At 49.5% G+C, this 12,893-nt stretch overlaps 1 protein-coding gene across 11 annotated transcripts in view; it reads right to left on the bottom strand.

The window, feature by feature from the left end:
- The window catches only part of LOC134428058 (histone-lysine N-methyltransferase EHMT1-like), a 124,494-nt gene that overhangs the window by 59,170 nt on the left and 52,431 nt on the right, over window positions 1-12,893 (bottom strand). For 7 of the 11 annotated variants that reach the window (XM_063174360.1, XM_063174366.1, XM_063174363.1 and 4 more), the window contains exon 2: window positions 6,711-6,798. In XM_063174360.1, coding sequence (XP_063030430.1) covers window positions 6,711-6,798 — 88 coding nt within the window. Of the gene's footprint in view, window positions 1-6,710; window positions 6,799-9,606; window positions 9,651-11,273; window positions 11,294-12,487; window positions 12,645-12,893 lie in introns of those variants that run through there. The other 4 variants (XM_063174365.1, XM_063174364.1, XM_063174367.1 and 1 more) reach the window with 4 other exon arrangements.

Below are 12,893 nucleotides of genomic sequence, written 5' to 3'. Positions count from 1 at the left end.
GAATGAACAACTCCCTGAGAGCACTGCAGAGCTCCCTGCCCTCCCCAGGCTCAGGCAGAAGGGTCAGGCTCAAGTTTTCATTTCAGAGCATCACAGTTGTCCAAAATGGAATTAAAGTTCCCCCAAAGAAAACAGACTCTGGTGAAAATAGTAGAAAACAGACCCTGATGAACAAAGAAAACAGACTCTGATGAAAATAGGGGAAAACAGACCCTGATGAACAAAGAAAACAGACCCTGATGAACAAAGAAAACAGACTCTGATGAAAATAGGAGAAAACAGACTCTGATGAAAGAAGGAGAAAAGCTAGGGCAGGGTGAGACCACCTCATCTAATTTTAGGTGTCTAAAAGGCATCTCAGACTCCGGGGGCCCCTAAGCCACTGCTGCAACCAACAGAGAGAACCCACAAAAAGGCAACACAAAACCCACAAAAGCAGCACAGGCTGACTTTAAAAAGTGATCTTTGGACAAACTCACCCCAGTCTGGACCATGTCTGACCTGCCTGCTACCATGTCTAAGCAGAAATGAGCTGGATTAATTCAGCATTTAGAATGATAACTTCAAAAAAAAAACCCCAAAATTAGGCAAAATTAAAGCCACCTCTGCTCTCCCAGCCCAGACATTGGTTCCTCTTTGCCTGCTGGAGTTTCCAGCCCTTTCAGCAGAGCCAGACCTGGCTCCAGTCCTGCCCTGGAGCTTGCCAGAGCTGGGTCCAGCCTGCCAAAGCTTATCAGTGGGCAGAGGCTGTCTAACAGATGTGTTACTGTCCCCAGCAGCCATCCTGGGCACAGCCTGAGGGGGCACAAAACTTCTGTGGGGACCCACAGGAACTTCCCATCTGAGGGAGGCCAGCTATCAACTCAAAACTCAGTATGACCTGGACAAGGCTCTGAAAAAAATAAAGGTTTTAATGTATTTTTAAAGTTTGGAGTTCAGTGCTTGGTGAAAACAAAATAAGAAAAATATGCAATGAGCCCTTGTACTCCAAGCGAAAGTGCAGCCACCAGGTCTGAGGGAAAAAGAGAGTGAAAAAGAAAATAAATAGAAATAAATATATATTCTATATATAATATAATAAATAGAATAAGTATAAAATAATAAAAATATAATATAATATAATATAATATAATATAATATAATATAATATAATATAATATAATATAATATAATATAATATAATATAATATAATATAATATAATATAATATAATATAATATAATATAATATAATATAATATAATACATTGCATATATTATATAATATATTATATAATATACATTATATTATATATTATATTATTATATATTATATATTATATATTATATATTATATATAATATATTATATATTATATATTATATATTATATATTATATTATTATATAATATAATATATAATAATATAATATATTCTATATATATAATATAATATATTCTATATTATATTTTTATATAATGTAAAATATATTCTATATTCTGCAACAAATGCACTACTATCCTATCTGGAATTTTTACACATTTTTCTGAGCATCTTGGTGCTGAGAAATCTCTGCCTGTGGGATTTTCCATGCATTTCCAGAGCCCTCAGCACAGCCAAGAGGCTTCAGCTGCTGCAAGAGAAATGTTTAATCAAAGACAGGGCTTAAATGAACTTAGCTTAAACGAACTAAGCAAAGACAGAGCTTAAAGGGAAAGCTCAGGATTTGGAAGTGCAGACCAACAAGTGCATACAGCTGGATTTATACACACTCGCATCTCACAGATGTTCTATCTTAACCATCCTTAAAACACCACAGATCCCACAGCCTTTGATTCAATACCCAACTGTCCTGCTGGATAAAAGTGAGAAAAGCACCTGCTTTTGATCTTTGTGTTACAACATTTCCCTCCCCTCTTCCTCCTCCAACAAAAAGGAAAACTGCCAAGCAGAGAAGAGCCCAAGCATGAAGATGTTGGGGCTGAAACCACACAGATGAGGGAGAGGGGGCAGCTGGAGACCCTCAATCCATTGGGATGAAAGCACCCCCTCCATCAATGGAGGCTGGAAGCCACCTGAGCAACCCGACCCAGTGATGGCATCTCTGGCCATGGCACTGGGTTGGAACTGGATCATCTTTAAGGTCCCTTCCAACCCAAACCAGTCTGGGATTCTGGGACTGAAGCCAAAAAGCAGAACATTTTGAAGCCAAGAGATGCAAACGAATGTGTTTTCAGGTAAAAGTTCCTCTCTGGGGTGAGTTCTTGATGGTCTCTTCTTGCCCCCAAGCCCTTGTGAAGATGGATTGGTGTCCAGGTATTTCCAGACTCAGATGTCCCTCCTCTCTGGAGCACTGTGACCCTGCACACCAAGATGCAACACAGGAAAAGCAAACCAGAAAAGAGGAGGAATCAACTTCTGCTGGGAGTGCTGAGCACTGAGGTTCCACAGGTTGGGTTGCTGGGATTGGCCAGTGGGCTGGGGATGCTGCTGGGGACCCAGAATCACAGGGATCTCTGGAGAGCACCCAGTCCAAGTCCCTGCCAAGGCAGGGTCACCTGGAACAGGTGACACAGGAACATGTCCAGGTGGGTTTGGAATGTCTCCAGAGAGGGAGACTCCACACCCCCCCTGGGCACCTGATCCAGAGCTCTTTTCCCCCTCCTCATGTTGAGGTGGAACTCCTTGTGTTTTAGTTTATGGCCCCTGCTCCCTGTCCTGTCACTGGCACCACTGAACAGAGTCTGGCACCATCCTCTGACAGCCCCTGGGGATGTTTATGTGCACTCATCAGATCCCTCTGAGACCACCCTGCTCCAGACTAACCAGACCCAGCTCCTGCAGTCTCTCCTCACATGAGAGATGCTCCAGACCCCTCAGCACCTTTGGAGCCTCCCCAGCAGCTCCTTGTGTTTCCTGAACTGTGTACACCAGAACTAAACCCAAAACTCCAGATGTGGCTGAGTAGAAGGGAAGGATCAACCCCCCTGACCTGCTGGCCACACCAAAACACCCTCCAGCCCTCCCTTGGCCCCCAGGGCACAGTTTGACCATTAACAGTTTAACTGGCTCAACAGTTCAACGACTCAGAGCAGACTGACAGCCTCAGGAAACTCCTCCATCCCTGTGCCATGGTTTGGGGTCACAGCCCAGCTCCTGCTCCAGGGCTGCCCCAGGCACAGCAAGGGTCCCAAGCCCAGGGAGTGCCTGGTGCACAGCTGGGTGAACATGTAAAACCCTGCAGCATCACTTTGCTCTGCCTGGCCTCCTGCTGGCAGCCTCAGCAGGGATCCCAGTGCCAAGGACCTGAGGAGAGCAGATTAGTCCTGCCCTCCTTTCAAGCTGCCATCCCTGCACCTGGGAATGCAAAGGCTGTAGCTGCTCAATGGAAACAGCACTTCCTGTGCTCACAGCAGCTTCCTACCTGCCATAAGAGGAGAAAAAGGGAAAAAAAGGCCCCTCCAGGAGTTTAAAGCCCTGACAGTCTCTCAAAGCAGGCTGAAGTTTATCTGAGAGCAGCACTGTCTCACCCAGCACTGTGGCTCTTGTAAAGCAGCTGCCTTGGGTGAGGGGCTCAGAAACACAGGAGCAAATGGAGAATTTCCTTCCCAACACCCATTCCTGCTCCTTTGTGCTGCTGCTTTCCTGGAACTTTCCACCCCTGGGCTTGGGCAATCAGCAAAGGAGTGGTTTGCCTTGAAAGGTCAAGGGAGACGCAGAGCTGGGAGTGAAGCACACGAGGAGCTGAATTCACTTGCAATCCCTGCAAAGAAACCACTTTTTAATAGTTTCTCTCTGAGTCAGACTAAAGACAATATGGCCTAATAAAAGCTTTTTTCCACTCATCTCCCATGTCCCTGCCCCCTTCCCCACCCTGTCAAAGGGAAGTATGGACCTAAGCTTACACCCACATGTGAAACTGAACTGGAACATTTCCCATGGACCACAGAGCAGCCTTATCCACAGCTTTTTTCTATCTGTGTTGAGCAATTTTACACAGACAGGGACACTGAGCCTAGTGAACAACTTCCACAGGCTGGCACTCACCCCAAGAACTGGAAATGAAAGTGCTGGAATGTGCAAAGAGCTTGTTCCTACAAATACATGCTCCATTTAGAGCTCAATTATTTCTCTCTATCAGGATGAAGGCAGAAGAGGAGAGCCCAGGTGGGAACCACAGGGGATTTCTGCAGCACCTCCCTGCTGAGGAACAGAGAACAGAACACCACAACTGCCCACACAAGGGCCTCCCACCCACCAACAACCCATGAGATGTCCCAAATGAAGGCTGAGGACCACCAGGAAAGGTCCACTGCCTCAAAGCAGCACGTCAATGAAAGCCAGGATGGATGGGAGCACCTTGGAGCACCCTGGTCCATGGCAGGGGGTGGAATGAGATGAGCTTTGAGGTCTGTTCCAGCCCACACCAGTCTGTGATTCTGTGATTATCAACTCAGCTCAGCTACTGCCCCACCAGAGCCAAGACCCTTCCCTGCAAGAGATTTTCATGGAGATCTCCACCAGCATGATGTTCCCCACTGCAGCTGACAGGCCTTGCTTGGGGTCAGAGCCCTGAAATCAGCCCAGGCCTCAAGCTACCTGAATTTCCTGTCTTGTGCTGGACTCAGGCAAAACTCAAGTTTGTGCAGAGGTGGAACTGGTGCAAGGCCATTCAGAGGAGGTGGAACTGGTGCAAGGCCATTCAGAGGCAGCAGTGGAGGGATGGGATGTGCAAACACAATTCCAGCAGGTACCTGACCTGCCCTCAGCATCAGCACCTTTCTGAGGCACGAGGGAGTGAAAAGAGGGGGAAACAGAGCAATTCACAGTGAACTTTAGTCAGCCTTTGGATCTGCAGCTTCAAGTTTTGGAAGTTTGGATGCCAGGTTAATATTGCTGGGTTACCTGGCAGGGGTTTTTTCCCAAAGGGAACAGGATCCAGAGCAGCTTCAGTCACACACTGCAGGCCATGGCTCCCACCAAACACACCCTCAGCAGCCAAACCAAGCCAGTCTGTGCCACTGACAAAGATATTCAGCATCATCATCCTCCTCACTAAAGGGAAATGACTGTTCAAGAGAGCCTGAAGAGAGGAAGCTCAGACTTCAGGGTGCTTTTCCAGTCCACACATCCCAGCTGATTCCCCAAGGCAGGAAACTGTGCTCAAAGGAACTATTCCTGCAAGCCTGCTGGAATGATTTCATGTTCATGCAACAGTCAAAAATGTGCATTCTGTGCCAGCACTAAACACTGTTATTAACAGGCTTTTGGGCTGTGAACCAAGGTTCTGGTGGTGATGATGCTCCCAGGATCCTGCCAGGGGCAGCAGGGACACTGTCCCAGCACAGCAGCACACACACCACGGGCTGTGACACTCCTGGTGTGCCTGGGGAGGCAAGGACACTGCAGAACATTCCAGAAGAACTGAGATTCACGTTTAGGAGCCTCCTCTCCCTGGGAATAGAGACTGGAGTGGTTGGAATTTCTCTGTCCCTGCACAGGGAGGGCTCTCAGCTTCCTTCTGACACAGCATTTGCTCCAAGTCAAAGCCAGTCAAGAGGCACAGAAATGTCTCTTCCCATCCTCCTTTTGGATTTTTTACCTCCACAGATTCTTGACACCTTAACATCAACCAAAAGCTACACAAAAAACCTTTATAATCCTGAGCTAAGAAAGGCAAGGGATCAAAGTGAGTTTGCCCAAAGCAGCACAACCATTAGCACCTCCTGACACCTCAAACTTTGTCTCTGCTCTGCCCTGCCCAGACCAGAGGTCCCTGTGCCACCACTGCTGGCAGCAGGACTCCTGTGCTCCCAGTTAATATCCAAGCACCTGACACAGAATTCAGTATTTCTGCCTGTTCTGAGCTTTACTTCCCAACTAGAGCAACTTGACAAAACATTATGCTGGACAGAAAAGAAAGAAAAAAGCAATGCTGTACTCACACACAACTGAATTAAGGTCCAAAATTTTGCTTCTAGATAAGAGTAGGGATTTGGATGGGGCCAGTTCAGTGCTTTTATAATGCTCTATTATGGAAAGGAGAACAAAAATACACCAAATCCCTGAAGAGCTATGAGAAGTAACTAGTCCAGGAATAATAAAAAATGGAAAGAAAGGAGGGAGTTGGGGGAAAGATAAAGGGTGGTGGGGTTTTTTTCCCTAATCCCACTGACACATTTATTAAGCCCTTAGATTTGTGTCTGTGTAAGTCACAGACAACCCTGCAGGAAAAGACTTTGTCAATTGAACCTGTGCTGCATCCTGCACAGTCAGAGCTGCAGAACCCCCACAGGAGCCATGAGGTGTGGGGTGTCTGAGCCCTCCAGCCACCCTGCAGCCATTGGAGCTGCTCTGCAGCAACAGAGAAACCCAGAGCAAAACAGAAAGCCAACATTCCTAGAGGGAGGAAAAGGTCATGGTGGGGAGGGATCAGAGTTCAGCTCAAACCAGTCACACACAGGAAGTTCAAAGTAACTCCTGTGCACTTCACACCAATGCAGAAGTGAAAATTAGATCTCCTTCTTCAGGGGAGCAGTGAGGGATGGACAGAAAAGCAAATCTGCATGTCCAGTGGAAGAGCCCTGCTGAGAACAAGCACGGGAGGAGGGAGCCTGTGTTTGTGGGGGCACAGCCGAGCTGCTGGGGGCACTGAGCACATCCCCAAGCCCCAGTTGTGTCCCCATCAGTGCCCACCTCACCAGCCAGCTCTGACCCTCAGCCAGTGCTCACCTTCCTCTTTGTTGTTGGTGATGTCTTTCAGCAGCTCAGTCTTCATGCAGCCGTCTTTCCTTGGCTCTCCCTTACTCAGCACTGCTCGCTGTGGTGGGGGAGAAGAAAAAACAGAAACATCAGGGTTGAGCTCAGTGCTCAGACACACGGTGCATTCAAAAGAAGAGACAATCATGGACACATCCTGTTTACAGCACAGCCAAACCTCCCTCTGCAAAATAAAGGCTGCCAGGAAGCTGCCACCAAGGCACAGGTCACAGATAAAACACGGCAGGGCTGGCCCAGGCTGACACCCCCAGGAGCACGGGGGCTCCAGGCTGTGCCCAGGGCTGGCACCTCCCAGCTCAGGCTTGGATGCAGCCAGACAGATTTTCCCAGTGCTACGTGCCTGGGAACTCAGCTGGGTCCATCTGCGTGAAAGGCATCTCAAGGAGGTGACTCTGACTCCCCCAAAACATTCAGATCTATCAGACTTCTCACTACGACCTCATTTATCAACAGTTCCAGCCCATGTGCTTTTGGTGGCTTGGTTGGGTTTTTTTGCAGCTCATTCAAATGAACATCCAAAATTGCAAACCATCACTCAGCTACAGCTACCTCCTCATTCATAACATCCATGTTTATTAAAGTTAATGAGCTCTATTTTTAATTCTATAGAAAGCAATTTCTCTTTTTCCTCCTCTTTAAAAAAAAATGTAAAAAGTGAACACCTGCTCATCTCCTCTGCCTTTCACACGCCTGGCACCACGTTGTTAGCTCAGGTTTGCAGCCCTCATACCTTCCCATTCTCTACTTTGAAGCAGCAAGACCGAACCAAAAAAACAAAACCAAAAAAAAACCCTAAAAAAAAACAAAACCAAAAAAAAACAAAACCAAAAACCTACTACCAAAATAAACCAGAAGGAAGATGGTATTTAAAAAAAAATGAACTAGAAGGTGTCTTTGCCCCAGCTGTGTTTCAGGAGAGGGCTGGGAGTGCCCTGCAGAGCTGGAGGTCGGAGCCGGGTTCAGCGCGCGCTGCACGAGAATAAGCCCAGGTCAAGCCAACTGTTGTAGGCCAGCACGGGGAGCAGATGGTGCCAGCAGCCATGCAAATCACAGGGTTTAAAGCTCACTGGGTGATAAAGGAAGAAAAACAACCTGCCCACCTCCCTTAGAGCAAGTGAGGGGGATGAGACACGCTTGGAGGCCGGTGTGCAGCTCCCAGCCCTCCCAGCAGCTCTCCCAGGCTGGGTGGGACTGTGCAGAGCTGGCAGGGGAGATGGGCTCTGCTGCTGTCACCAGCCACCCTGCCAGGCTGGGGAACTCACAGCAATGCCCTGTGCTGGCAGGTGCTGCAGAGCAGCCCCCAGCCCCAGGCAGGGCTCACCCAGCCCCAAATCCCTGCAGGATCGCCCTGTCCTGCAGCCAAATCCACCGTGGCAGAGACACACACCAAGGGAAGGAGGGAGACAGATTCCTGGGAAAGGCTCCACCACCTGCCAGGCCCACAGCTAAGGGCACTTCAAGGATGACTCCTGCAGCACAGGACAGAGGCTGTGGGTGGCTGCCTGTCCCTGCCTGTCCCCAACCTGCCCCAAGCACAATGAGACACAAACCCAGCCACATCCCAGTGCTTTCAGCACCAGCACCTTGAGCTCCAAGCACAGTACCTTCAGATCTCCACTCACACACCAAAAAGCTGCTGTGAGCACTGGAAAGCTCAGCTCAGTCCAGCCTTACACAGAACCTACCTTCAGCAGACACTGGCCAACAGCTTCCATTGAGAAATGACCATAAAGCACAGCCCAAACTCTGAACATAGAGCAGCTGTTTTATTTATTCACTTGCTAAGCCAGTAATTCATATCCTTGCTGCAAACATGAGCTTGTAAACCCTACCTCTCCTCTAGTCAGACCTCTTGTAAACTGGGAATAACCTCAGTTTTTCTCATGGATTATCCTGCAGCAAGACCTGAGCAAAGAGAGCTCAGAGTGCTCGAGGGCAGCCCTGGCTCCCACCACAGCCAGGGGCACCAGGCCCTGGCCACAGGCACCAGCAGCAAATAAAGAGCCTCAGTCAGCCTAACAGGGACCAGTTTGTTTTCCCAACCTTTGTTGCAACAAGGAGAGGTCTTGATATTCCTGCTCCTCCACTGACTCATACAAGAAGCCCCAGGATTTCCAGGGGCCATTCTTTGCCATCTGAGCATGATTTTTCCTGCGTTTCCTAAGCAGTAACCTCACTCCACACACTGCCCACGCTCTCCCTTCCACAGAGGCGTTGCTGCTGCTCGCCCATGAGGAGAAGCCACTGCAGGAACCCTGGGGTCAATGAGCCCTTGACCACCCTCCCTGCTCGCTGCAGTCACCAGCAGCTCAGAGCTGCCTGCCCAGCTCTCAGAGCAGAACTCCCAACTCCAAGGCAGAAACCATCACTTTTGTCCTTCGAGAGTACAAAAGCTGGGTGCCAAGGCAAGGCTGGCTGAGGTGGCATCTCCCAGGCTCTCCTTCCTACCTCAGAGACAGCAGAGGCGACATCGTTACAACTTCCCACCAAAAACTCAGCATCAAGGTAGAAAATAAAAGAATCATTAAAAACAAAAATGAAACAAAAAGCCAACTGTGAATTTTGAAGCATTTGGATCAGAAGGAAGCTACAGGAAATCCCTGCAAAGCGCTCGAAGCCTCGTCCCCCCAGGCCATTGCTCTCCCATCAACGCCCAGCACCCATGGGGCACCCATGGGGCACCCAGCACCATCCATCCCACCCAGCTCCACCCAGCCAACTTAGCACCAACTTCACCGCAAGTGTCAATACCTCCAGCTTTTGTGTGTGTGTGTGTGAGTGTGTGTTGGGTTTTTTTTTTTTGCCCTCCCCTCCCTTAAATCCAGAGCAAACTTCCCTTTCTGCTCACCCTCCCCATGCCCCATCCGTCCGCTCCCGATTGGCAGGGAAATCCTATACCCACCCTCCCCGCCGAGAAATGTCTGCTCTTGCAGCAGTCCCAACAAAGCCAACTGCCAAGCACACGCTGCTTCACAATAAAAGTCTCACTCGCTCCATTTCTTTTTTTCCTCCTTTCCCCCTTTCCCGCAGCCGTCTGCCTCCATTCCCTCGCCCACCCCAGACTGATTATTAACCATCCGTGGCTGGAGAACCTCCATAAAGAGCACACACAACCAGCCACGAAGCGTTCTTGCCCCCCCCCCGCCCCCAGCCCTTAATTTTTAGGTTTCAAAGGGTAGAAAAAATGAGTGCATCTGAAGAAAGACTGATTGGGTCTTTGAAAGGGCTTTAAGAGCCATGAGGAGCCAAGCAGAGGGGCTACTGCTGGTTTAGTTTTTTCCTCTCTGCCTCTGTTTATAAGAAAACAAGCTTCCTCTCCTCCATGAGGTCTTTGGAGGAGATGGAAGACAGGTCAGACCGGCCAAGGAAAGGCTCTGCAGCATTTCCAAACAGATGATGACTACAAACTACAATGGTGCCTTTAAAACAAACAAACAAAAAAATAAAATCAACCAAAAACCCAAAAAGCAAAAAAAATTTAAAAAGCCCATCAAAAAAAAAAAAAAAAAAAAAAACCCAAGAAAAAGGGAAAAGAAAGAAAAGAAAAAGAACAAAGCTGAAAGAGCTTTCTCAGCCTCCTCTCCTTGGTATTTTCATCAGCCATCCGGGTGCCCTTCGCAAAGGTCCAAACAGGTTTTATAGGCACAGACAACACATGCACAGCAAAACTCCAACATATTGCAGCTTACCGAGCCCAAGGGAGCAGAGTTACATCATGAGCCCAGCTCCCTGCTCTCCCGGCAGCCCGGCAAGGAGCGCAGGCTGAGGTGCCAAGATGTCTACCTTCACCAGGGTCTTTTTTTTTTTTTTTTTTCTTTTTTTTTTTTTTTATGTCTTAAAAATCAACGGTCTGGGAACCCAAGGCTCGCAGCAGCGGTGCTGTGAGCAGAGCTGTGCACACACAGCAGGTCCATCTGGAAGAGGGCTGGGAGCAGGAGATCCCTCAAAGTGCCCGTTCCCACGCGGGGCAGCGCAGGCACCGACACCTCTGTGGGATGGACAGCACTGATCCTGCCTGGATCCAGCCCCCAGCTGGTCACCAACCCCTCCAAGGGACACCAGACCCCACTCAGGACACAGCCCCTGGGAAAGATCCCACCAGCCAGGAAAATGAGGGCTGCAGCAATGCTGGAGCAAGGCAGAGGCAAATCTCTCAACAAATGATGCAACCCCAGCAGCAGCAGATTCTTATTCAGTCATTTTTTTCCTCCTTCTCCTAAAAAAAAAATAAATTGAAATAACACAACCCAAACCAGCCTGCTCATGATAACCTTTGCCTTGAAGAGAAGACAAACATTTTGTAGTTAATTATATAGGAAGTAATGATTAAGAGAATGTTTGTAGAAAGAGAATGTTTCTTTGTAGGCACGGGGAGGCTGCTCATTTCAGATCTCAGCACTGTGCTTGGGCAAGGCCTGGGCTCAAGGCTCGTGGGGACGCTGACCACGGGCCTGTCATTAGAAACAACACAAGCATTTGATCTGCAGAAGGAAGGAAACACAACCACGAGCATACCTGGCCTACAAAGCAGTCACCAGTCTCAAAGCTCCTTCTTTTCAGGCTAAGGCCACTTCCTTATAAGCCTCATGCAATCATGTGAACATGGAATTTTATCTGCAGCTCACAACAAGCACTGCCCTCAGCCTGAAGTTTGCTCCCAAATCAAATTCTTTGCGATTCTTTTTTCTCCCGAAATCCTTTCATCCAGACTATTCTCCATAGAAAAGAAACATTTCCTTCTCAACCCCCATGTCCTCTCTCTCCTATTCCAGCACACACCCCCTGAGAAGGGGGGAAGCACAGACAGAGGTGCAAGTCCCTGCATGCAGGAGCTGGGAACACGGAGACACGTGCATGAAACACAACAGGACTGCAAGTGACTTCTCCCAAGACAAGGCATTCCACGACGGCGTGCAGGCTCCAGGCAAGGGGGGTCTGCAGAGCCCGTGCCCTCTTGGAAAGGGGAGATCGATTTACACTTCCTCACTGCTTCCAGGCCCATCTAGCTGCATCCCAGTAGAGTTAAAGCCAGTGCAACTTGTGTGTGCAGGCAAATGTAAATCCAGAGCAGACAAAGGCGTCCCCTCCTTCCACAGGCTGAGGGTAGCAAGGAGTCCAGCTGCTGCCTGCCTTCTCCTAGCCCCCGGCAGGGGAGGAGGGGAAGAAAACCCTAAAATGGAGACCAAGATTCATCACTATCTCTAACAAAAGCAAACCAGCCATTTCAGAAACACCCAGTCCCCAGGAACTGGCTGAGCCAGGACAAAGCCAGAGCACCAAGAGGAGCCTGGAGCAAGCAGATTCCAGCAGTCCAGGGCAGGGGAGCTGGGAGGCAGCTCACCCCCATCAATGGGGCTCAGGTACCTCTTCAGCCTCCACGCTCCTCTGCCTCCCACCCCAAAGCCCCGCAGCCAGCGGAGCAGGTCCCTGTCCCCCTGCCCATGCCCATGGTGCCCAGCCAAAGGGCACATGGGGCAGCAGAGGAGGGAAAACCCCTCGTGGGTTCCCCTGGGACCACGAGGGCCTGGCTGAGCTGCCCACAGCACCTCCACCTTGGTCACCTCCGGCCATGGAGCGGCCAAGCAGCGAGGCAGCGGTGCCTGTGAGCCGGGAAAGCGCACGGGGAGAAAGGAGGGGGGAAAAAAAGACAAAATAATAATGAAAATAATCATAATCATAAAACTTGCACCCTCGGGCCTGTCCCTCTAATAACTACAGCAAAACCTCACCAAGGCCTTACTCTGCTGGAGGGCGAGAAAGCGACAGAGCGCTGCCCAGCACCCGAAGTCCTGGAGGTGGGAGATCCTCACACCCTCTCCTCCATGGCCTACGGGCTTCGTCCCCGGCGTGGGGCCTGGTTTTTCTGCTCTGTCATTAAGAGTGGAGCCTGGTCTTTTCCTTCAATCCCAAGAATTGCACGGAATTAGATCATCTTTCTGGCTCGCCTCCCCCTACAGGCAGCTCCCGAGCATGCTCAGCGCGGCCGCGCTGCCATTTCATAACCGCATTGTTTACGGACACACGGACCTGCCATCTTTTGACAGGGACACAGGGCCCGTGTCCCTGCCCAGAGCCCCGGCCCCCTGCCACAAACATCCCCCTGGGGGCAAGCAAAGGGAGAAAGCATGGCAAAGT

The sequence above is a fragment of the Melospiza melodia genome, chromosome 22, assembly GCF_035770615.1.
Source record: "Melospiza melodia melodia isolate bMelMel2 chromosome 22, bMelMel2.pri, whole genome shotgun sequence".
NCBI classification, from domain to species: domain Eukaryota; kingdom Metazoa; phylum Chordata; class Aves; order Passeriformes; family Passerellidae; genus Melospiza; species Melospiza melodia.
This window is presented reverse-complemented; position numbering and strand designations above follow the sequence as displayed.